The sequence below is a fragment of the Telmatherina bonti genome (assembly GCF_933228915.1).
Source record: "Telmatherina bonti genome assembly, chromosome: 17".
Lineage (NCBI taxonomy): Eukaryota > Metazoa > Chordata > Actinopteri > Atheriniformes > Telmatherinidae > Telmatherina > Telmatherina bonti.
In genome coordinates, this window is record NC_136615.1 from 38,901,247 (window position 1) to 38,927,352 (window position 26,106).

Genomic DNA, 26,106 nt, shown 5'->3' on the forward strand with positions numbered 1-26,106 from the left:
ACTGGTCTATAGCTGGATAGACATAGGTCTGTATTTGGTTAGAAACTGGTCTATAGCTGGATAGACATAGGTTTGTAATTGGTTAGAAAGTGGTCTATAGCTGGATAGACATAGGTCTGTATTTGGTTAGAAACTGGTCTATAGCTGGTTAGACATAGGTCTGTAATTGGTTAGAAACTGGTCTATAGCTGGATAGACATAGGTCTGTAATTGGTTAGAAACTGGTCTATAGCTGGATAGACATAGGTCTGTAATTGGTTAGAAACTGGTCTATAGCTGGATAGACATAGGTCTGTAATTGATTAGAAACTGGTCTATAGCTGGTTAGACATAGGTCTGTAATTGGTTAGAAACTGGTCTATAGCTGGATAGACATAGGTCTGTAATTGGTTAGAAACTGGTCTATAGCTGGATAGACATAGGTCTGTAATTGGTTAGAAACTGGTCTATAGCTGGTTAGACATAGGTCTGTAATTGGTTAGAAACTGGTCTATAGCTGGTTAGACATAGGTCTGTAATTGGTTAGAAAGTGGTCTATAGCTGGTTAGACATAGGTCTGTAATTGGTTAGAAAGTGGTCTATAGCTGGTTAGACATAGGTCTGTAATTGGTTAGAAACTGGTCTATAGCTGGATAGACATAGGTCTGTAATTGGTTAGAAACTGGTCTATAGCTGGATAGACATAGGTCTGTAATTGGTTAGAAACTGGTCTATAGCTGGTTAGACATAGGTCTGTAATTGGTTAGAAACTGGTCTATAGCTGGATAGACATAGGTCTGTAATTGGTTAGAAACTGGTCTATAGCTGGATAGACATAGGTCTGTAATTGGTTAGAAACTGGTCTATAGCTGGATAGACATAGGTCTGTAATTGGTTAGAAACTGGTCTATAGCTGGATAGACATAGGTCTGTAATTGGTTAGAAACTGGTCTATAGCTGGATAGACATAGGTCTGTAATTGGTTAGAAACTGGTCTATAGCTGGATAGACATAGGTCTGTATTTGGTTAGAAACTGGTCTATAGCTGGATAGACATAGGTCTGTAATTGGTTAGAAACTGGTCTATAGCTGGATAGACATAGGTCTGTAATTGGTTAGAAACTGGTCTATAGCTGGATAGACATAGGTCTGTAATTGGTTAGAAACTGGTCTATAGCTGGATAGACATAGGTCTGTAATTGGTTAGAAACTGGTCTATAGCTGGTTAGACATAGGTCTGTAATTGGTTAGAAACTGGTCTATAGCTGGTTAGACATAGGTCTGTAATTGGTTAGAAACTGGTCTATAGCTGGATAGACATTGGTCTGTATTTGGTTAGAAACTGGTCTATAGCTGGTTAGACATAGGTCTGTAATTGGTTAGAAACTGGTCTATAGCTGGATAGACATAGGTCTGTAATTGGTTAGAAACTGGTGTATAGCTGGATAGACATAGGTCTGTAATTGGTTAGAAACTGGTCTATAGCTGGATAGACATAGGTCTGTAATTGGTTAGAAACTGGTCTATAGCTGGATAGACATAGGTCTGTAATTGGTTAGAAACTGGTCTATAGCTGGATAGACATAGGTCTGTAATTGGTTAGGAACTGGTATATAGCTGGATAGACATAGGTCTGTATTTGGTTAGAAACTGGTCTATAGCTGGATAGACATAGGTCTGTAATTGGTTAGAAACTGGTCTATAGCTGGATAGACATAGGTCTGTAATTGGTTAGAAACTGGTCTATAGCTGGATAGACATAGGTTTGTAATTGGTTAGAAACTGGTCTATAGCTGGATAGACATAGGTCTGTAATTGGTTAGAAACTGGTCTATAGCTGGATAGACATAGGTCTGTAATTGGTTAGAAACTGGTCTATAGCTGGTTAGACATAGGTCTGTATTTGGTTAGAAACTAGTCTATAGCTGGATAGACATAGGTCTGTAATTGGTTAGAAACTGGTCTATAGCTGGATAGACATAGGTCTGTAATTGGTTAGAAACTGATCTATAGCTGGATAGACATAGGTCTGTATTTGGTTAGAAACTGGTCTATAGCTGGATAGACATAGGTCTTTAATTGGTTAGAAACTGGTCTATAGCTGGATAGACATAGGTCTGTAATTGGTTAGAAACTGGTCTATAGCTGGATAGACATAGGTCTGTAATTGGTTAGAAACTGGTCTATAGCTGGATAGACATAGGTCTGTAATTGGTTAGAAACTGGTCTATAGCTGGTTAGACATAGGTCTGTAATTGGTTAGAAACTGGTCAATAGCTGGTTAGACATAGGTCTGTATTTGGTTAGAAACTGGTCTATAGCTGGTTAGACATAGGTCTGTAATTGGTTAGAAACTGGTCTATAGCTGGATAGACATAGGTCTGCAATTGGTTAGAAACTGGTCTATAGCCGGAGAGACATAGGTCTGTAATTGGTTAGAAACTGGTCTATAGCTGGATAGACATAGGTCTGTATTTGGTTAGAAACTGGTCTATAGCTGGATAGACATAGGTCTGTAATTGGTTAGAAACTGGTCTATAGCTGGATAGACATAGGTCTGTAATTGGTTAGAAACTGGTCTATAGCTGGATAGACATAGGTCTGTAATTGGTTAGAAACTGGTCTATAGCTGGATAGACATAGGTCTGTAATTGGTTAGAAACTGGTCTATAGCTGGTTAGACATAGGTCTGTAATTGGTTAGAAACTGGTCTATAGCTGGTTAGACATAGGTCTGTATTTGGTTAGAAACTGGTCTATAGCTGGATAGACATAGGTCTGTAATTGGTTAGAAACTGGTCTATAGCTGGATAGACATAGGTCTGTATTTGGTTAGAAACTGGTGTATAGCTGGAAAGACATAGGTCTGTATTTGGTTAGAAACTGGTCTATAGCTGGTTAGACATAGGTCTGTAATTGGTTAGAAACTGGTCTATAGCTGGATAGACATAGGTCTGTAATTGGTTAGAAACTGGTCTATAGCTGGATAGACATAGGTCTGTAATTGGTTAGAAACAGGTCTATAGCTGGATAGACATAGGTCTGTAATTGGTTAGAAACTGGTCTATAGCTGGATAGACATAGGTCTGTAATTGGTTAGAAACTGGTCTATAGCTGGATAGACATAGGTCTGTAATTGGTTAGAAACTGGTCTATAGCTGGATAGACATAGGTCTTTAATTGGTTAGAAACTGGTCTATAGCTGGATAGACATAGGTCTGTAATTGGTTAGAAACTGGTCTATAGCTGGTTAGACATAGGTCTGTAATTGGTTAGAAACTGGTCTATAGCTGGATAGACATAGGTCTGTAATTGGTTAGAAACTGGTCTATAGCTGGATAGACATAGGTCTGTATTTGGTTAGAAACTGGTCTATAGCTGGACAGACATAGGTCTGTAATTGGTTAGAAACTGGTCTATAGCTGGATAGACATAGGTCTGTAATTGGTTAGAAACTGGTCTATAGCTGGATAGACATAGGTCTGTAATTGGTTAGAAACTGGTCTATAGCTGGTTAGACATAGGTCTGTAATTGGTTAGAAACTGGTCTATAGCTGGATAGACATAGGTCTGTATTTGGTTAGAAACTGGTCTATAGCTGGATAGACATAGGTCTGTATTTGGTTAGAAACTGGTCTACAGCTGGATAGACATAGGTCTGTATTTGGTTAGAAACTGGTCTATAGCTGGATAGACATAGGTCTGTAATTGGTTAGAAACTGGTCTATAGCTGGATAGACATAGGTCTGTAATTGGTTAGAAACTGGTCTATAGCTGGATAGACATAGGTCTGTAATTGGTTAGAAACTGGTCTATAGCTGGATAGACATAGGTCTGTAATTGGTTAGAAACTGGTCTATAGCTGGTTAGACATAGGTCTGTATTTGGTTAGAAACTGGTCTATAGCTGGATAGACATAGGTCTGTAATTGGTTAGAAACTGGTCTATAGCTGGATAGACATAGGTCTGTATTTGGTTAGAAACTGGTCTATAGCTAGATAGACATAGGTCTGTATTTGGTTTAGAAACTGGTCTATAGCTGGTTAGACATAGGTCTGTATTTGGTTAGAAACTGGTCTATAGCTGGATAGACATAGGTCTGTAATTGGTTAGAAACTGGTCTATAGCTGGATAGACATAGGTCTGTATTTGGTTAGAAACTGGTCTATAGCTAGATAGACATAGGTCTGTATTTGGTTTAGAAACTGGTCTATAGCTGGATAGACATAGTTCTGTAATTGGTTAGAAACTGGTCTATAGCTGGATAGACATAGGTCTGTAATTGGTTAGAAACTGGTCTATAGCTGGATAGACATAGGTATGTATTTGGTTAGAAACTGGTCTATAGCTGGATAGACATAAGTCTGTAACTGGTTTGAAACTGGTCTATAGCTGGATAGACATAGGTCTGTATTTGGTTAGAAACTGGTCTATAGCTGGATAGACATAGGTCTGTAATTGGTTAGAAACTGGTCTATAGCTGGATAGACATAGGTCTGTAATTGGTTAGAAACTTGTCTATAGCTGGTTAGACATAGGTCTGTAATTGGTTAGAAACTGGTCTATAGCTGGATAGACATAGGTCTGTAATTGGTTAGAAACTGGTCTATAGCTGGTTAGACATAGGTCTGTAATTGGTTAGAAACTTGTCTATAGCTGGTTAGACATAGGTCTGTAATTGGTTAAAAAACTGGTCTATAGCTGGATAGACATAGGTCTGTAATTGGTTAGAAACTGGTCTATAGCTGGTTAGACATAGGTCTGTAATTGGTTAGAAACTTGTCTATAGCTGGTTAGACATAGGTCTGTAATTGGTTAAAAAACTGGTCTATAGCTGGTTAGACATAGGTCTGTAATTGGTTAGAAACTGGTCTATAGCTGGATAGACATAGGTCTGTATTTGGTTAGAAACTGGTCTATAGCTGGATAGACATAGGTCTGTAATTGGTTAGAAACTGGTCTATAGCTGGATAGACATAGGTCTGTATTTGGTTAGAAACTGGTCTATAGCTAGATAGACATAGGTCTGTATTTGGTTTAGAAACTGGTCTATAGCTGGTTAGACATAGGTCTGTATTTGGTTAGAAACTGGTCTATAGCTGGATAGACATAGGTCTGTAATTGGTTAGAAACTGGTCTATAGCTGGATAGACATAGGTCTGTATTTGGTTAGAAACTGGTCTATAGCTAGATAGACATAGGTCTGTATTTGGTTTAGAAACTGGTCTATAGCTGGATAGACATAGTTCTGTAATTGGTTAGAAACTGGTCTATAGCTGGATAGACATAGGTCTGTAATTGGTTAGAAACTGGTCTATAGCTGGATAGACATAGGTATGTATTTGGTTAGAAACTGGTCTATAGCTGGATAGACATAAGTCTGTAACTGGTTTGAAACTGGTCTATAGCTGGATAGACATAGGTCTGTATTTGGTTAGAAACTGGTCTATAGCTGGATAGACATAGGTCTGTAATTGGTTAGAAACTGGTCTATAGCTGGATAGACATAGGTCTGTAATTGGTTAGAAACTTGTCTATAGCTGGTTAGACATAGGTCTGTAATTGGTTAGAAACTGGTCTATAGCTGGATAGACATAGGTCTGTAATTGGTTAGAAACTGGTCTATAGCTGGTTAGACATAGGTCTGTAATTGGTTAGAAACTTGTCTATAGCTGGTTAGACATAGGTCTGTAATTGGTTAAAAAACTGGTCTATAGCTGGATAGACATAGGTCTGTAATTGGTTAGAAACTGCTCTATAGCTGGTTAGACATAGGTCTGTAATTGGTTAGAAACTGGTCTATAGCTGGATAGACATAGGTCTGTATTTGGTTAGAAACTGGTCTATAGCTGGATAGACATAGGTCTGTAATTGGTTAGAAACTGGTCTATAGCTGGATAGACATAGGTCTGTAATTGGTTAGAAACTGGTCTATAGCTGGTTAGACATAGGTCTGTAATTGGTTAGAAACTGGTCTATAGCTGGTTAGACATAGGTCTGTAATTGGTTAGAAACTGGTCTATAGCTGGATAGACATAGGTTTGTAATTGGTTAGAAACTGGTCTATAGCTGGATAGACATAGGTCTGTAATTGGTTAGAAACTGGTCTATAGCTGGTTAGACATAGGTCTGTAATTGGTTAGAAACTGGTCTATAGCTGGATAGACATAGGTCTGTAATTGGTTAGAAACTGGTCTATAGCTGGATAGACATAGGTCTGTAATTGGTTAGAAACTGGTCTATAGCTGGATAGACATAGGTCTGTAATTGGTTAGAAACTGGTCTATAGCTGGATAGACATAGGTCTGTAATTGGTTAGAAACTGGTCTATAGCTGGTTAGACATAGGTCTGTAATTGGTTAGAAACTGGTCTATAGCTGGATAGACATAGGTCTGTAATTGATTAGAAACTGGTCTATAGCTGGATAGACATAGGTCTGTAATTGGTTAGAAACTGGTCTATAGCTGGATAGACATAGGTCTGTAATTGGTTAGAAACTGGTCTATAGCTGGATAGACATAGGTCTGTAATTGGTTAGAAACTGGTCTATAGCTGGTTAGACATAGGTCTGTAATTGGTTAGAAACTGGTCTATAGCTGGATAGACATAGGTCTGTAATTGGTTAGAAACTGGTCTATAGCTGGATAGACATAGGTCTGTATTTGGTTAGAAACTGGTCTATAGCTGGATAGACATAGGTTTGTATTTGGTTAGAAACTCGTCTATAGCTGGATAGACATAGGTCTGTAATTGGTTAGAAACTGGTCTATAGCTGGATAGACATAGGTCTGTAATTGGTTAGAAACTGGTCTATAGCTGGATAGACATAGGTCTGTAATTGGTTAGAAACTGGTCTATAGCTGGATAGACATAGGTCTGTAATTGGTTAGAAACTGGTCTATAGCTGGATAGACATAGGTCTGTAATTGGTTAGAAACTGGTCTATAGCTGGATAGACATATGTTTGTAATTGGTTAGAAAGTGGTCTATAGCTGGATAGACATAGGTCTGTAATTGGTTAGAAACTGGTCTATAGCTGGTTAGACATAGGTCTGTATTTGGTTAGAAACTGGTCTATAGCTGGATAGACATAGGTCTGTAATTGGTTAGAAACTGGTCTATAGCTGGATAGACATAGGTCTGTATTTGGTTAGAAACTGGTCTATAGCTGGTTAGACATAGGTCTGTAATTGGTTAGAAACTGGTCTATAGCTGGTTAGACATAGGTCTGTAATTGGTTAGAAACTGGTCTATAGCTGGTTAGACATAGGTCTGTATTTGGTTAGAAACTGGTCTATAGCTGGATAGACATAGGTCTGTAATTGGTTAGAAACTGGTCTATAGCTGGATAGACATAGGTCTGTAATTGGTTAGAAACTGGTCTATAGCTGGATAGACATAGGTCTGTAATTGGTTAGAAACTGGTCTATAGCTGGATAGACATAGGTCTGTATTTGGTTAGAAACTGGTCTATAGCTGGATAGACATAGGTCTGTAATTGGTTAGAAACTGGTCTATAGCTGGATAGACATAGGTCTGTAATTGGTTAGAAACTGGTCTATAGCTGGATAGACATAGGTCTGTAATTGGTTAGAAACTGGTCTATAGCTGGATAGACATAGGTCTGTAATTGGTTAGAAACTGGTCTATAGCTGGTTAGACATAGGTCTGTAATTGGTTAGAAACTGGTCTATAGCTGGTTAGACATAGGTCTGTAATTGGTTAGAAACTGGTCTATAGCTGGTTAGACATAGGTCTGTAATTGGTTAGAAACTGGTCTATAGCTGGTTAGACATAGGTCTGTAATTGGTTAGAAACTGGTCTATAGCTGGATAGACATAGGTCTGTAATTGGTTAGAAACTGGTCTATAGCTGGATAGACATAGGTTTGTAATTGGTTAGAAACTGGTCTATAGCTGGATAGACATAGGTCTGTAATTGGTTAGAAACTGGTCTATAGCTGGATAGACATAGGTCTGTAATTGGTTAGAAACTGGTCTATAGCTGGATAGACATAGGTCTGTAATTGGTTAGAAACTGGTCTATAGCTGGTTAGACATAGGTCTGTAATTGGTTAGAAACTGGTCTATAGCTGGATAGACATAGGTCTGTAATTGGTTAGAAACTGGTCTATAGCTGGATAGACATAGGTCTGTAATTGGTTAGAAACTGGTCTATAGCTGGATAGACATAGGTCTGTAATTGGTTAGAAACTGGTCTATAGCTGGATAGACATAGGTCTGTAATTGGTTAGAAACTGGTCTATAGCTGGATAGACATAGGTCTGTAATTGGTTAGAAACTGGTCTATAGCTGGATAGACATAGGTCTGTAATTGGTTAGAAACTGGTCTATAGCTGGTTAGACATAGGTCTGTAATTGGTTAGAAACTGGTCTATAGCTGGTTAGACATAGGTCTGTAATTGGTTAGAAACTGGTCTATAGCTGGATAGACATTGGTCTGTATTTGGTTAGAAACTGGTCTATAGCTGGTTAGACATAGGTCTGTAATTGGTTAGAAACTGGTCTATAGCTGGATAGACATAGGTCTGTAATTGGTTAGAAACTGGTCTATAGCTGGATAGACATAGGTCTGTAATTGGTTAGGAACTGGTATATAGCTGGATAGACATAGGTCTGTATTTGGTTAGAAACTGGTCTATAGCTGGATAGACATAGGTCTGTAATTGGTTAGAAACTGGTCTATAGCTGGATAGACATAGGTCTGTAATTGGTTAGAAACTGGTCTATAGCTGGATAGACATAGGTCTGTAATTGGTTAGAAACTGGTCTATAGCTGGATAGACATAGGTCTGTATTTGGTTAGAAACTAGTCTATAGCTGGATAGACATAGGTCTGTAATTGGTTAGAAACTGGTCTATAGCTGGATAGACATAGGTCTGTAATTGGTTAGAAACTGGTCTATAGCTGGATAGACATAGGTCTGTATTTGGTTAGAAACTGGTCTATAGCTGGATAGACATAGGTCTGTAATTGGTTAGAAACTGGTCTATAGCTGGATAGACATAGGTCTGTAATTGGTTAGAAACTGGTCTATAGCTGGATAGACATAGGTCTGTAATTGGTTAGAAACTGGTCTATAGCTGGATAGACATAGGTCTGTAATTGGTTAGAAACTGGTCTATAACTGGATAGACATAGGTCTGTATTTGGTTAGAAACTGGTCTATAGCTGGTTAGACATAGGTCTGTAATTGGTTAGAAACTGGTCTATAGCTGGATAGACATAGGTCTGTAATTGGTTAGAAACTGGTCTATAGCTGGATAGACATAGGTCTGTAATTGGTTAGAAACTGGTCTATAGCTGGATAGACATAGGTCTGTAATTGGTTAGAAACTGGTCTATAGCTGGATAGACATAGGTCTGTAATTGGTTAGAAACTGGTCTATAGCTGGATAGACATAGGTCTGTAATTGGTTAGAAACTGGTCTATAGCTGGATAGACATAGGTCTGTAATTGGTTAGAAACTGGTCTATAGCTGGATAGACATAGGTCTGTAATTGGTTAGAAACTGGTCTATAACTGGATAGACATAGGTCTGTATTTGGTTAGAAACTGGTCTATAGCTGGTTAGACATAGGTCTGTAATTGGTTAGAAACTGGTCTATAGCTGGATAGACATAGGTCTGTAATTGGTTAGAAACTGGTCTATAGCTGGATAGACATAGGTCTGTAATTGGTTAGAAACTGGTCTATAGCTGGATAGAGACTGGTCTATAGCTGGTTTGGCTTAATAGCACTTTATCTTTAGAGAATTGGGAAACAGACCAGATGCCAGTGAGCTGTTGACAATAAGCAACAGACCACTGTCTACTGAGGTAAAAAAAAATTTAAGAACATGGATGGTTTCATGTCCAGAGAGCATGTTGTTGATTTTGAACTAATTCTTGTAGGAATTTCAATCACATCAGACTTATGTCTAACTTTCGGACACAGACTAGTTTTCTTGTCTGAATTTGTGGCGTTTGTATTTGTTTGTTTTCGTTTTTCCCAATGAAAAAGTAAGAATGAATTTCCTGCACTTCCTGCAAATTATATCTATGGAAATGATATATACCCATCTTGGATGGGTCTCCCATGCGTCTCCAATGCATTTATTTGTAAGGTGTAGGTCCAACCACAACAACTTCACAAATTTACCAGATTTTTCTCACAGTTTAGCTTGTTACAAAGGGGAGATATTGGTATAATGCAGGTCACTGTCAAACCAAACTACATGCTAAAATATTTTTATTGTGCTATTTAACTAAGACATAAGGTAGCTACAATGTGAACAAATGAATTTGATACTAACATGTTTGATTGTTTATTGAACCTTGTGATATGTCATTCCACACAATCTGCTTTCAATATTTTGCCAGTTTTTGCAACTGTATGCTGAACAAAATACAGAGGTTGTTGCTGGCCTTCTCTTGACTACGGCTGACCCTTCTTCTTTTTACATATGTGAATTCATCAATATAGAGATACAGTTGTCCAAAGTCTGAAAATAAAGCATTGTATCAAAACTGTGCTAACCAACAAAGCGCAAACCTCCGCCAAGTTTAAAGTTGACCCCTCAGTGAACATTTGGACAGGTGTTGAGTTATTTTGAGCGGACAGTGGATTCAGACTGCTATACAAGCTGCACACTGGCTACTGTATGAAGCTGTGGCAGACCTGCAGAAACAGGAAGGCAGTTCATGTCAGGAAACTTTTGACCTATTTTTTATTCAGTTTACTGTTGAGGCCTACTGTCTGAGTCAAAGTTTCTGAGGCGTGACAATGATTTACAAAAGCATTAAGACAGAAAACACACTGTACAGAACGAAGGCAGGTTAGGGAGTATGATAGGTTGGAACCAGGCTCTGGGAAAATTCTGGCACCACAGTGTGTCCAAGGCATTTGGTTTGATCGGTGGATTGCAGAAGTTCCAGCTTTTGGAAGAATAATGTAATCAGGATGATTAATTGTTTACACGCTGTGTGTTCATAAGAAAACCGCACAACTTTATTCAAACAAATCATAAAAACTAACAAAGACATTTCTTTAAAAAAAAAAAATTTAAGCAATAAATCATGTGACGGAGGCAGCTGTTAGTGACCACCTGTCAATCAAACCAGTGATTAAAGTGTTTTTAGAAGAAGCTGGTTTCAGTTAGATCACACACTCCCTTAAATTTCTTCAATTCAGCCACCGTAAGTCTGCATACTGGATGTACTGAAGTGAACAGTTTCATCAGTCTCTGGTTGTTTCTAGAACAAATGTGGCTTCACTCCCCCTTGTACTGAGGACGCCTCTTCTCCTTGAAGGCCGCCAAGCCTTCTAGTCGGTCTTTCGTTGGGATCACCTTAGAACCAACACAGATAGGTAAACATCTCCACCCTGGGATTAAAAATAACAACAACCTTGTAGGTAGTTCAGTACACACCTGGGCGTAACAAGCCTCTTCAATGGCCAGACCCGTAGATAAATCCACCTAAAAGAGAAAATTCCATCATCAAGCTAAAAACATTCAGATTCTCCTTGCTGGCGCTAGCATCTCCTTGCTACCAAACAGCACAAGCAGTGTCTGATCCAGTAAGTCACCAGTTTCAGCTCTCAGTAGTTGTTGAGAAAGAAAGGAGATAAAATCAGTACATTCTGTTTATCAATTACAGGACAGCAGTCGAAAATCCACCTTTTAAAAATTCAGTCCCAGTGTTAAACTGAGTGACAGCAGCAGATCAGAGTGAAATCAGAATCTCATTGAAACTCACCTCTATTCCTTGGTTGATTGCTAGTTTAGCCATCCTTACTGCAATTGGACCCTGTGAAGATAAAGCGCGGAGACTGATGGACTTTTCAGGTTTAACATGAGACACTTTGTTTCAGTAATTACATATGTGATGTCATTACCTGAGGGTTGATCTCCCGAGCTAGCTCCAGAGCCCGTAGATATGCAGCATCTCCGCTGTTGTTCTGCTCCACAGAATGATTGACCAGCCCCAGGCGACGAGCCTCCACTCCGTCCACCACCCGGGCAGCGAAGATCAGCTCCTTGGCAAGAGACACGCTGATTACCCGCGGGAGACGCTGCGTACCACCTGCACAGGACAGAGATCCACCAAGGTCGACAGATCCTGATAAACTCTTCCAACAGAAACATAAACTGACGTCTCGTCAGCAGTTTTAAAAGATCTGAGCTGGCCACATCATGTCGGCATTTCAGTAGCAAATAAAGTAATCCAGCCTCACCTGCTCCAGGAATAATTGCAAGTTTCGTCTCCACGAGTCCCATTTTTGCAGAGCTAGCTGAGAAGAAGAAAAATAAAACAAATATTTCTGGGCATATCAGCTTCGAATATTTCCACTGATTACCATCTACTTGCATATTAAGACAATTATTTAATGACGATAGATACAAATGAACACATCCCAACACCCCTAAAAAATAAAGTAAAGAAGATTAATCCCAAAATAAACAGATAAGAAAATAAAGGAGAAAAATGAACACAAAATTTAAAAAAAAGAAATGAAAACATCAATTGGAAAAAAAAACTGTCAGGAAAAAGGTTGGTAAATAAATGCAACACAAAAACTAATGAATAAAAATAACAATAGCAGTCTTAATGATCACTGTGTTGTGGGCTCCAAGCAGAAAAATTCTCAAAGTAAAACCTTCTGTATCTTACAGGCGATTCTGATGTCACAGGCCAGAGCCATCTCCAAACCCCCTCCTAAAGCAGCTCCATCAATGGCAGCAATCGTTGGTACAGGTAGGTTACCTGGAACACAGCATAGCACACTGTTACACTTACATCTACAGCCAATCATCCGCCTTCTTTTAAAACCATCTACAGCCAATCATCCGCCTTCTTTTAAAACCATCTACAGCCAATCATCCGCCTTCTTTTAAATCCATCTACAGCCAATCATCCGCCTTCTTTTAAAACCATCTACAGTCAATCATCCGCCTTCTTTTAAAACCATCTACAGCCAATCATCCGCCTTCTTTTAAAACCATCTACAGCCAATCATCCGCCTTCTTTTAAAACCATCTACAGCCAATCATCCGCCTTCTTTTAAATCCATCTACAGCCAATCATCCGCCTTCTTTTAAATCCATCTACAGCCAATCATCCGCCTTCTTTTAAAACCATCTACAGCCAATCATCCGCCTTCTTTTAAATCCATCTACAGCCAATCATCCGCCTTCTTTTAAAACCATCTACAGCCAATCATCCGCCTTCTTTTAAAACCATCTACAGCCAATCATCCGCCTTCTTTTAAATCAATCTACAGCCAATCATCCGCCTTCTTTTAAAACCATCTACAGCCAATCATCCGCCTTCTTTTAAATCAATCTACAGCCAATCATCCGCCTTCTTTTAAATCCATCTACAGCCAATCATCCGCCTTCTTTTAAAACCATCTACAGCCAATCATCCGCCTTCTTTTAAAACCATCTACAGCCAATCATCCGCCTTCTTTTAAAACCATCTACAGCCAATCATCCGCCTTCTTTTAAAACCATCTACAGCCAATCATCCGCCTTCTTTTAAATCCATCTACAGCCAATCATCCGCCTTCTTTTAAATCCATCTACAGCCAATCATCCGCCTTCTTTTAAAACCATCTACAGCCAATCATCCGCCTTCTTTTAAATCCATCTACAGCCAATCATCCGCCTTCTTTTAAATCCATCTACAGCCAATCATCCGCCTTCTTTTAAAACCATCTACAGCCAATCATCCGCCTTCTTTTAGTTCCATCTACAGCCAATCATCCGCCTTCTTTTAGATCCATCTACAGCCAATCATCCGCCTTCTTTTAAATCCATCTACAGCCAATCATCCGCCTTCTTTTAAAACCATCTACAGCCAATCATCCGCCTTCTTTTAAAACCATCTACAGCCAATCATCCGCCTTCTTTTAGTTCCATCTACAGCCAATCATCCGCCTTCTTTTAAAACCATCTACAGCCAATCATCCGCCTTCTTTTAAAACCATCTACAGCCAATCATCCGCCTTCTTTTAAAACCATCTACAGCCAATCATCCGCCTTCTTTTAGATCCATCTACAGCCAATCATCCGCCTTCTTTTAAATCCATCTACAGCCAATCATCCGCCTTCTTTTAAAACCATCTACAGCCAATCATCCGCCTTCTTTTAAAACCATCTACAGCCAATCATCCGCCTTCTTTTAAATCCATCTACAGTCAATCATCCGCCTTCTTTTAAATCCATCTACAGTCAATCATCCGCCTTCTTTTAAATCCATCTACAGCCAATCATCCGCCTTCTTTTAAATCCACCTACAGTCAATCATCCGCCTTCTTTTAAAACCACCTACAGCCAATCATCCGCCTTCTTTTAAATCCATCTACAGCCAATCATCCGCCTTCTTTTAAAACCATCTACAGCCAATCATCCGCCTTCTTTTAAATCCATCTACAGCCAATCATCCGCCTTCTTTTAAAACCATCTACAGCCAATCATCCGCCTTCTTTTAAATCCATCTACAGCCAATCATCCGCCTTCTTTTAAATCCATCTACAGCCAATCATCCGCCTTCTTTTAAATCCATCTACAGCCAATCATCCGCCTTCTTTTGAAACCATCTACAGCCAATCATTCGCCTTCTTTTAAATCCATCTACAGCCAATCATCCGCCTTCTTTTAAATCCATCTACAGCCAATCATCCGCCTTCTTTTAAATCCATCTACAGCCAATCATCCGCCTTCTTTTAAAACCATCTACAGCCAATCATCCGCCTTCTTTTAAAACCATCTACAGCCAATCATCCGCCTTCTTTTAGATCCATCTACAGCCAATCATCCGCCTTCTTTTAAATCCATCTACAGCCAATCATCCGCCTTCTTTTAAATCCATCTACAGCCAATCATCCGCCTTCTTTTAAATCCATCTACAGCCAATCATCCGCCTTCTTTTAAATCCATCTACAGCCAATCATCCGCCTTCTTTTAAAACCATCTACAGCCAATCATCCGCCTTCTTTTAAATCCATCTACAGCCAATCATCCGCCTTCTTTTAAAACCATCTACAGCCAATCATCCGCCTTCTTTTAAAACCATCTACAGCCAATCATCCGCCTTCTTTTAAATCCATCTACAGCCAATCATCCGCCTTCTTTTAAATCCATCTACAGCCAATCATCCGCCTTCTTTTAGATCCATCTACAGCCAATCATCCGCCTTCTTTTAAATCCATCTACAGCCAATCATCCGCCTTCTTTTAGATCCATCTACAGCCAATCATCCGCAACATTTTTACCAGGCACAGAAAATGAAAACTTCCAGCAGAAGGCTTTCTTGTGAAGAGGAGAGGAAGGAGGTGCAGCAGGTGATGATGCAGCAGGAAGAGATGATGCAACACAAGGAGGTGATGAAGAAGGAGCAGAACGTGCAGCAAGAGGAGGCGCAGCAGCAGGAGCAGGAGGTGATAGAACAGGAGGAGATGATGAAGAAGGAGCAGGAAGCGCAGCAGCAGGAAGCGCAGCAGCAGGAGGCGCAGCAGCAGGAAGCGCAGCAGCAGGAGGCGCAGCAGCAGGAAGCGCAGCAGCAGGAGGCGCAGCAGCAGGAAGCGCAGCAGCAGGAAGCGCAGCAGCAGGAGGCGCAGCAGCAGGAGGCGCAGCAGCAGGAGGCGCAGCAGCAGGAAGCGCAGCAGCAGGAGGCGCAGCAGCAGGAAGCGCAGCAGCAGGAAGGGCAGCAGCAGGAGGCGCAGCAGCAGGAGGCGCAGCAGCAGGAAGCGCAGCAGCAGGAAGCGCAGCAGCAGGAGGCGCAGCAGCAGGAAGCGCAGCAGCAGGAGGCGCAGCAGCAGGAAGCGCAGCAGCAGGAAGCGCAGCAGCAGGAAGCGCAGCAGCAGGAGGCGCAGCAGCAGGAAGCGCAGCAGCAGGAGGCGCAGCAGCAGGAGGCGCAGCAGCAGGAAGCGCAGCAGCAGGAGGCGCAGCAGCAGGAGGCGCAGCAGCAGGAAGCGCAGCAGCAGGAGGCGCAGCAGCAGGAGGCGCAGCAGCAGGAAGCGCAGCAGCAGGAAGCGCAGCAGCAGGAAGCGCAGCAGCAGGAAGGGCAGCAGCAGGAGGCGCAGCAGCAGGAGGCGCAGCAGCAGGAAGCGCAGCAGCAGGAAGCGCAGCAGCAGGAGGCGCAGCAGCAGGAAGCGCAGCAGCAGGAGGCGCAGCAGCAGGAAGCGCAGCAGCAGGAAGCGCAGCAGCAGGAAGCGCAGCAGCAGGAGGCGCAGCAGCAGGAAGCGCAGCAGCAGGAGGCGCAGCAGCAGGAGGCGCAGCAGCAGGAGGCGCAGCAGCAGGAAGCGCAGCAGCAGGAGGCGCAGCAGCAGGAGGCGCAGCAGCAGGAAGCGCAGCAGCAGGAGGCGCAGCAGCAGGAGGCGCAGCAGCAGGAAGCGCAGCAGCAGGAAGCGCAGCAGCAGGAGGCGCAGCAGCAGGAGGCGCAGCAGCAGGAAGGGCAGCAGCAGGAGGCGCAGCAGCAGGAGGCGCAGCAGCAGGAAGCGCAGCAGCAGGAGGCGCAGCAGCAGGAGGTGCAGCAGCAGGAAGGGCAGCAGCAGGAGGCGCAGCAGCAGGAGGCGCAGCAGCAGGAAGCGCAGCAGCAGGAGGCGCAGCAGCAGGAGGTGCAGCAGCAGGAAGCGCAGCAGCAGGAAGTGCAGCAGCAGGAGGCGCAGCAGCAGGAGGCGCAGCAGCAGGAAGCGCAGCAGCAGGAAGCGCAGCAGCAGGAAGCGCAGCAGCAGGAAGCGCAGCAGCAGGAGGCGCAGCAGCAGGAAGCGCAGCAGCAGGAGGCGCAGCAGCAGGAGGCGCAGCAGCAGGAGGCGCAGCAGCAGGAAGCGCAGCAGCAGGAGGCGCAGCAGCAGGAGGCGCAGCAGCAGGAAGCGCAGCAGCAGGAGGCGCAGCAGCAGGAGGCGCAGCAGCAGGAAGCGCAGCAGCAGGAAGCGCAGCAGCAGGAGGCGCAGCAGCAGGAGGCGCAGCAGCAGGAAGGGCAGCAGCAGGAGGCGCAGCAGCAGGAGGCGCAGCAGCAGGAAGCGCAGCAGCAGGAGGCGCAGCAGCAGGAGGTGCAGCAGCAGGAAGGGCAGCAGCAGGAGGCGCAGCAGCAGGAAGCGCAGCAGCAGGAGGCGCAGCAGCAGGAGGTGCAGCAGCAGGAGGCGCAGCAGCAGGAAGTGCAGCAGCAGGAAGTGCAGCAGCAGGAGGCGCAGCAGCAGGAAGTGCAGCAGGTGAAATGAAACATGACGAGCAGCAAGTCTTTACCCAGCTCCGTGATCAGGGATCTGGCTTTAGAAACGAACGCTCCCACTTCACTCTGCTGCATCTTGGCCCTCTCCTTCAGGTCCGCACCTGCACACACACACACGCACGCACGCGCACACACACACACACACACACACACACACACACACACACACACACACACACTCTCAGACCAGTAAAGCAGAACCAGCACTGCGTCTGCGTGCAACTCTTCTACACAGGTACCTGCACAGAAGATACCAGGAACCAAACTGCATAAAACCACGCTGCGGACTCTGTTGTTCTTCTTGATGTCCTCCACAGCATCGAACATCTGCAGGAAAAACATCTGGAATCATTCCACAAAACTCCCTGAGACCACGCAGCAGCTTCCTACACAGAAGAAGAACAAAGTCATACCCACCATTTTCACAAGATTTTTGCTGATGGCGTTTTTGGCTTTAGGTCGATTTATCCCAACAACCACGATACCTGAAAGACAGGCGGAGCATGTGGTTGGCTGAACACGGAGATGTTGTTCACCTTTCACTCAGGTCAAGGTTAACAGCAGAGCGTTACCATGACGATGTTGCTGCTACACCAGAGAAAACTGACCTGTTGGACAAACGTGCCCTGAAACCATCAACAACAACATGCTAAAGATGAATCATTTTCTAACGTTAAAAACATTGAAGCAGGCTGGTGAAGGACGATCTCGTGATGATGATGATTTATTAGCAGGAACATACAGGATGCAGTTGGCTGTAACCGTGGCAACGCCCCTACTAACAGCAGGAAGATCAGTAAGACCGAACCGAAAACCGGAACAGATCTGCCTCCTTAACTTTCAGCCAGTCAGATATCAGAAAAAGTGTCCTTGTTCACGTTGACTGACAGGTGTGTGACGTGTTCAGTGACCGTCTGTAAATGTCAAATGCTTCTGGTGGTAAGTATTAATTAGTTATTTTATTAACAGTGGTTTGGTGCTGCTGGTGTTGGCCTGAACACCAGGACATTAAACCTTGTCCATCGTTATGGACATTTCTGTCCATTTGGGGACATTTTTCCTTTCATTACTGCAGTTCTTATGACTGTGTAAATGGAAGAAAGTCTCTTCATAAATGTTAAACTTCAATCTTTTTATTTTTATGCTCCGGCCTGGGATGGAGAAGATTAAATCAGTAAAAATCACAAATTTGACAATTTGTCCAGAAATAGCTGTTGATTAAAACATGTTTCATGGGTCAGCAACAATGACATCAACGTGACATTTAAAGGCTTGACATCCTTAACATTCTTAAAATGTTGGCACTTCGGAGAAGAACTGAAATTTTTTAAACAATAAAATCTATAACACTTTACAGCAGGTCTTTGGAAGCGTTTAGTTCTCAGGTTTGTAACTTAAAAGTGATGCCTGCCTGTTAATAGTGGGAATCTACTCTGGAAATAAAGACACCTGAACTGGGAAATATGGAAATAGTCTTCTATGCTGCTGGGGGCAATATAGAGTTGTTCTCAGGGCATCTAAACAGCTGGCAACGGCCCTGGTGAGTTAATAACATGCCTTTTGACTTCATTCATTCATCCATCATCCTAACCGCTGAGTCCGATGAAGGGTGGCGGGAAGCTGGAGCCTATCCCAGCAGGCTTTGGGAAGAAGGCAGGGAACACCCTGGACAGCTCACCACGCCATCGCAGGGACACACAGAGTCACACAACCACTCACACACATTCCTGGGCACAGTTTAGAGTAACCAACCAAACATGCATGTCTTTGGAGGATGGGAGGAAGCCGGAGAACCCAGAGAACCCGGAGGGAACCCACGCATACATGAGGAGAACATGCAGACTCCACACAGAAAGGCCCTCTCGCTGGTTTGAGCCTTGGCGCCAAGGCTCAAACCAGCGGCCTTCTTGCTGTGTGGCCACACTGCTAACCACTGTGCCGGTGTGTGTATTAATGTATTGTATATACAGTAGGTGTGTTTATTAGTGTGTTGTAAATGTGTGTGTTTGTATTAGTATGTTGTACATATGTGTGTGTATTAGTGTGTTAGGTCTTTCTGTCCCATGATTACAGGAGCCAATCAGATGTCATGGTGAGGATGAAGATGTTTGCTGGCTTTCAGCTTTTCACTTGAAGAAATCTGATCAAATTCATATTGATGTATAATCTTTTTTTTTTATTTTTAAAGTCTTATTCTATCTTATTTTATCTTGTCATCCATCCATCCATCCATCCATCCATCTTCTGCCGCTTATCCGGGGTCAGGTCGCGGGGGCAGCAGCCTAAGCAGGGAAGCCCAGACTTCCCTCTCCCCAGCCACATTCGCCAACTCTGCGGGGGGGATCCCGAGGCGTTCCCAGGCCAGCCGAGAGATATAATCCCTCCAGCGTGTCCTGGGTCTTCCCCGGGGTCTCCTCCCAGTGGGACGTGCCTGGAACACCTCACCAGGGAGGTCCAGGAGGCATCCTGACCAGATGCCCGAGCCACCTCAACTGGTTCCTCTCGATGCGGAGGAGCAGCGGCTCTACTCTGATCTCCTCCCGGATGACTGAGCTCCTCACCCTATCTCTAAGGGAGAGCCCGGCCACCCTGCGGAGGAAACCCATTTCAGCCGCCTGTATACGAGATCTGGTTCTTTTGGTCACGACCCACAGCTCATGACCATAGGTGAGGGTAGGAACGTAGATCGACTGGTAAATCGAGAGCTTCGCCTTCTGGCTCAGCTCCTTCTTCACCACGACAGACCGGCGCAGAGTCCGCATTACTGCAGACGCCGCACCGATCCGTCTGTTGATCTCGCGCTCCATCCTTCCCTCACTCGTGAACAAGACCCCGAGATATTTAAACTCCTCCACTTGAGGCAGGACCTGACCCCCGACCCGGAGAGGGCAATCCACCCTATTCCGGCTGAGGACCATGGTCTCAGATTTGGAGGTGCTGATTCTCATCCCAGCCGCTTCACACTCGGCCGCGAATCGCTCAAGCGAGAGCTGGAGATCACGACCAGATGAAGCCAACAGGACCACGTCATCTGCAAAAAGCAGGGACCCAATCCTGAGGCCACCAAGTCGGATCCCCTCAACACCTCGGCTGCACCTAGAAATTCTGTCCATATAAGTTATGAACAGAATCGGTGATAAAGGGCAGCCTTGGCGGAGTCCAACCCTCACTGGAAACGAATCCGACTTACTGCCAGCAATGTGGACCAAGCTCTGACACCTGTCGTACAGGGACCGGACAGCTCGTACAAGGGGGTCCGGTACCCCATACTCCCGGAGTACCCCCCGCAGGAGCCCCCGGGGGACACGGTTGAACGCCTTCTCCAGGTCCACAAAGCACATGTAGACTGGTTGGGCAAACTCCCATGCCCCCCCCCCAGGACCCCAGAGAGGGTATAGAGCTGGTCCACTGTTCCACGACCAGGACGAAAACCACACTGCTCCTCCTCAATCCGGGATTCGACTATCCGGCGGACCCTCCTCTCCAGGACCCCTGAATAGACCTTACCAGGGAGGCTGAGGAGTGTGATTCCCCTGTAATTGGAACACACCCTCCGGTCCCCCTTCTTAAAAAGGGGGACCACCACCCCAGTCTGCCAGTCCAGCGGTACTGCCCCCGATGTCCACGCGATGCTGCAGAGGCGTGTCAGCCAGAACAGCCCCACAGCATCCAGAGCCTTAAGGAACTCCGGGCGGATCTCATCCACCCCCGGGGCCTTGCCGCCAAGGAGCTTTTTGACCACCTCAGCGACTTCAGCCCCAGAGATAGGAGAGTCCACCCCTGAGTCCCCCAGCTCTGCTCCCTCATCGGAAGACGTGTTGGTAGGATTGAGGAGGTCTTCGAAGTATTCCTTCCACCGACCCACAACGTCCCGAGTTGAGGTCAGCAGCTCCCCATCTCCACTGTACACAGTGTTGACGGAGCACTGCTTCCCCCTCCTGAGCCGCCGGATGGTGGACCAGAATCTCCTCGAAGCCGTCCGGAAGTCTTTCTCCATGGCCTCGCCGAACTCCTCCCATGCCCGAGTTTTTACCTCGGCAACAGTCGAAGCCGCATGCCGCTTAGCCCGTAGCAATCATTCATTTATTTGTTTGATTATAGTAAAAAACTTTATTTCATGTGTTGGTGTTCAAATGGCTCATTCATATTTCATATTGTCCTTGTAATAAAATGATCCATGCACAATGTGCATCGAACTGAATCAACATCAATAAAATGTTCTCTAATTCATGAGTGGTGTTCCTGAACCGGTCCTCAGTAAGATGCTTAGAACTGAATTATGAGGCTGAAGTCCTGGGGGGGGTCCCAGACGTCCACGCAAGCCGTTTACCTGCGTGGTGACGTCACGCTGGCATCTGATTGGCCCTGCAGTGAGAGCTGTCCCTCTCTGTGCCTGACCAGGTGCGTGTGGATCAGTGTGTTCTGTCCTCAGGTGTGTTTCTGTCCAGCTCTTGCAGATAAAGGTTGTTTTCTGACACTGACCACCACTAACGTCATTTCCGAGTCTCCCCACACCAGCATGCAGCAGGACCGGACTCACCGGTGTCCTCTCCGTCCAGATACCGGACTCTCAGGTCGTCCTTCGAGTCGGAACTGTAGCGTCGCGCCGCTGCCGCGGTTCCGCCGAGGCGCGAGGCGAGCAGCGCGCGCGGTGTCGCTGGCAGGAGCGCGGCTGTCATCCTGCACGCTCCGTCTACCCCTCGCGCTCCAAAGCCTTTCCACGAGCGTCTGATCACCAGCGCCATGATGGGGAGCCGCAGTGCTGTCTGACGACGCTCAGCACAGTCACGTGATGCAGTCACGTGATGCATTTAGAGCGCCTCAGAAATCAGACGCCTCCTGATGTCCGTTCAGATTAATATGGAGAATTTACTAAATAATTCATATGATTGCCGAATAAAAGCAAAGGCTTAAAGCTGAACTTGTCCATGATGTTTGAACACATTAAATTAGTTAGTTTTAAAGTTTCAATAGCGTCTTTAAAAACCTGATTATATCTGACATCTTGACCAAACACAGCAGAACAAGTTTGGGTGTTTCCCCCCCAAAACATTTTTATTATTGAGTTTTTCAAACAGATTTTCACAATATAGAACATGACTAAATGTTGAGTAGGAAGTACAATCACACAGATGATCCTAGACAAAAAGGTTAAAGAAAATGAACAATAAATTTACATGTTCAAGGGGATTCAAACAGTGATGTATTGATAAAGTTTGCACAGTTGTAAGGTTTTAGTAAGCTAGGGTTAGGGTAAGGCTGGAGTCAAACCAGAAATTACACACATGTACACATCAAAAGAATAATAGCTCTACAGTTTCAGTCATTTTGGCAAAAGTTGCACTTATCACTTAAAGCTGTATTTATAAATGAGACCATCAACACAGTCATATTTATGCACACGTTTGAAGACTAGTTCTTTAATGTTGTTGAGTAGAATAAATTTATAAGTTCTGATTACAGCTTGCCCTCGCAGACTGGTTGCTGTTTTGTGCATCTTGCTGTTGGCTTTTTGTGGTTTGTTTATTGGTTTTGTTATTTGGGTACCTGGTGGTGCTTGTTTGTGTTTTTGTGCTCTTTCAATGCGTTGTTGTTTTTTTGTGTATAGTTTTGGGCTTAGCCTTATGTTTTTCTGTCATGATTGTTTTGGATGGCTAGCTGTCAGTGGTTTGTGCTTTTTGTTTTGGGTTTGCTTTGATTGTACTTAAGCTGCACCACCTGTCCCTCCCTCTTGAGTGTGTATTGTTTTTCCTTTTTGTGTGGGACAATAAAATTCCCAAAAACTCCAATCCCATCTGACACACTTTCATTTTTGTTGCGGCCTTCACCCATAGCGAGCCGGGACGTAACAAGTTTTCTTATGAAAGCATTGTTAAATTTCCTATCAAAGATGAAAGCTCCATCCACTTTAACACTGTGGTTAGTCATAATAAAAGGGTCACATACAGGTTGTGTATACTAAAACAATATTGTTGCTTACTTCAGTTTTACAACAGTCACATTTCACGGCACATTTTAAATATATATGGAACATTATATATATATATATATATATATATATATATATATATATATATATATATATATATATATATATATATATATATATGAGCCGTGCTTGGTCTGGTCCCTCCCCTAGACACCTGTTTGCCATGGGTGACCCTACCAGGGGCATAAAGCCCCCGACAACATAGCTGCTAGGATCTTCGGGACGCACAAACCCCTCCACCACGATAAGGTGACGGCTATATATATATATATATATTTATATATATATATATAGAGAGAGAGAGAGAGAGAACCCTGCATAGTGCTGTGTGTTCTGAATGTCACATGGTGAGCATGGTTCCCGAAAAAACAGAGCCAGTCTAAATCAAAGTGAAGGATGATGCTGATCCATACGTTGTACATACAGTTTGCCGTGTGCCTTTCCCAATGCTGCAGAAAGTGAAAGAGAAACTGAAAAGGTTGAAGAACAAAGAGTATCACTGAGCTGGTGACACAACCCTCTGAATGGTGTGCACCCATAGCTCCGGTTTTAAAAAGAACATGGCAAAAGCCAGGATCTCTGTGGACATTACAAAACTGAACAGGTCAGTTAAAAGGGAGCACTACATCCAACCTATGTCCGATGAGATAACCACCAAGCTTAGCTGCAGATTCCACTACACCTGGAGAGCTGCAAACTGACAACATTTATCACTCCGTTTAGGAGATATTGTTTCAAAAGATTACCGTTTGGAATTACCAGTGCACCTGAGATTTTTTAGCAATAGATGCTCGACACTCCAGAGGGTCTAGACGGTGTAGAGGTTTTCATCTTGGTCTATGGGACGTCGATGGAGCAACACAATGCTCGCCTTGAAAAGGTTCTGCAGTGGATAGTCAGCAGGTTTCAAACTCAATATGGACAAATGTTCACTCAAACAGAGTCAGCTGAGATTCCTGGATCACCTTATCGATCAGTCAGGAGTAGGCAGACCATGAGAAAGGGGAGGTAATCCACCACCTCATAGAAATGTGCAGGAACTTCAAAGATTCCTATGCATGGTAAACTACCTGGGTAGGTTTTTTCCAGCTCTTGTGACAGTGGGTTAGGACAATTATTGTATGAGCTTCTGAAGACCAAGAACATCTGGACCTGGGGTCACTCACAACAGTCAGCTTTTGATGATATAAAAGGGATGCCGACAAAGGCACCAGTTTTTTTTATGACACAAGACCTACAGCTGTGTCCTCTGGCAACAGCAGCTATGGACTAGGAGCAGTACTACTCCTGCTCCACGGAAGAGAGTAGAAACCAAGAGCCTATTGCTCCAGGCACCTTTCAGAGGCTGAAAATCATCAGTCTGGTGAGAGTGCTATGATAAGAAATATAAAATGAATACAATTGACCATTGTTATCAAAGAGTTGCCTTACAGGAAGGATGGCAAAGAAGTGTCAGACTAAGTGCGGCTCAAAGACCCCGATGATGAGAACGACCATGGCCTTATCATCATCAACCCTCTGGAGCCAGGCCCAGGGGTGGGGAAACGAGTGAGCATCAGGTGGCCAGGCCTTTGCCTGTGGGGCCCGGTTGGGCTCGGCCCAAAAGGGTTACATGGGCCCCACCTCCAGTGGGCTCACCATCTGCAAGACGAGCCATAGGGCTCGGGTGCAATGTTAGCTGGACACGGGGAAGAGGCGGGGACCCTGGCGGTCCGATCCCTGGCTGCAGAATCTGGCTCTAAGGATGTGGAACATCACCTCTCTGGTGGGGAAGGAGCCTGAGCTTGTGCGCGAGGTTGACCGGTTTCAGCTAGATATAGTCAGACTCACCTCGACGCATGGCTTGGGTTCTGGAACAAGAACCCTCGAGAACGTTATGCATGATTCACACATACACTCACAGTTCAGTATGAGGAAAGCACACATAAAGACACTTAACGCGCAGATCCAGGTACCGCACACAGCTGACAGGCGCACAAGCAGCGGGTTACACACAGACACACGCTGTGGTAATATGCACATAACCTCCATCTCTGCTGGTTTATGGATGCACTGAGGTTTGTAATATGCAGATAGTCTTCATTTTTGTTGGTTTATGGATACACTGAGGTTTGTCTCTTGGAATGTGCGTGGAGCTGGTACAAGAGAAAAGAGGTTAAAAATTCTTAATCGGATGCGTGAAATGAAGGCAGACATCGTTCTCCTGCAGGAGACTCATTTATCTAATTCAACAATAAATCTTTCAACGGACCAGTGTTGGGGAAAATTGTTATGAGTTTGGTTTGTATTAAGTATTAGACATATATGCATTGATTTGCTGTGATCCTGCTGTGTTTTGTGTCAATGCACAAAGCTTTCTTTAAGTTATATGATCCTTGTCTGGAATGTGCAAAGTCTGAGACAGGAAGAGTTTCCTGCAGGACATCTGTTTTTGTCAACTGCTTGGTTGACCAGTTGCTTAAGGTTAAAGGTCAGGAAGAGAATGATTGTTTTCTGTGGTGTGCCCAGCAACTAGGAGGAGTTAAGCATGGTTTATAATCGGGTGTTACTTCAGCATCTGCAGAGAGAGTTCTCTCTCCAAGCTCCAGCGTGTGCTTGTATTAGTTTATAATAAAATGTTCATTGTAAGAAGACAGTTGACTCTTAGATGTATTACAACTTCTCAAGACCAGAGTATTTTCCACCACAGTTTTTGGGGGCTCGTCCGGGATCCTGCGTCAGTCCGCCCAGGTTGGTGATAGACGGGTTGGCCACCTGAATCCACAGATTCATCCTAAGAACCTCAATTAGAGCATTTCAGAGGATAGGACGTCTTTCTCCCACCCGTGGTCGACTACGCCAGGACTCCTTCTGAACCAGTGTGAAAAGACAATGGTGAGAAGTGTTATTCTAAATTTACA

General features: G+C 44.0%; 1 protein-coding gene across 1 annotated transcript; it reads right to left on the bottom strand.

Moving 5' to 3' along the window:
* Positions 1-10,315: 10,315 nt before the first annotated feature.
* On the bottom strand, positions 10,316-21,983 carry auh (AU RNA binding protein/enoyl-CoA hydratase). Its single transcript, XM_079257073.1, has 10 exons — positions 21,758-21,983; positions 17,635-17,702; positions 17,457-17,544; positions 17,232-17,318; positions 12,655-12,747; positions 12,218-12,274; positions 11,879-12,066; positions 11,740-11,790; positions 11,412-11,459; positions 10,316-11,330 (listed from the first exon to the last, which is right to left on the bottom strand). The coding sequence occupies exons 1-10, from the start codon at positions 21,960-21,962 to the stop codon at positions 11,253-11,255; spliced, it is 963 nt and encodes a 320-aa protein (XP_079113199.1). The 5' UTR covers positions 21,963-21,983; the 3' UTR covers positions 10,316-11,252.
* Between the last annotated feature and the right edge of the window lie 4,123 nt (positions 21,984-26,106).

Coding starts and splice junctions, on each gene's coding strand:
- auh (XM_079257073.1), bottom strand. CDS start 21,962: ATGGCGCTGGTGATCAGACGCTCGTGGAAAGGCTTTGGAGCGCGAGGG. Junction 17,703..21,757: donor TCTGGACGGAGAGGACACCG/GTGAGTCCGGTC, acceptor CCTGTCTTTCAG/GTATCGTGGTTGTTGGGATA. Junction 12,275..12,654: donor CTGTGACATCAGAATCGCCT/GTAAGATACAGA, acceptor TCTTCTTCTCAG/CTAGCTCTGCAAAAATGGGA.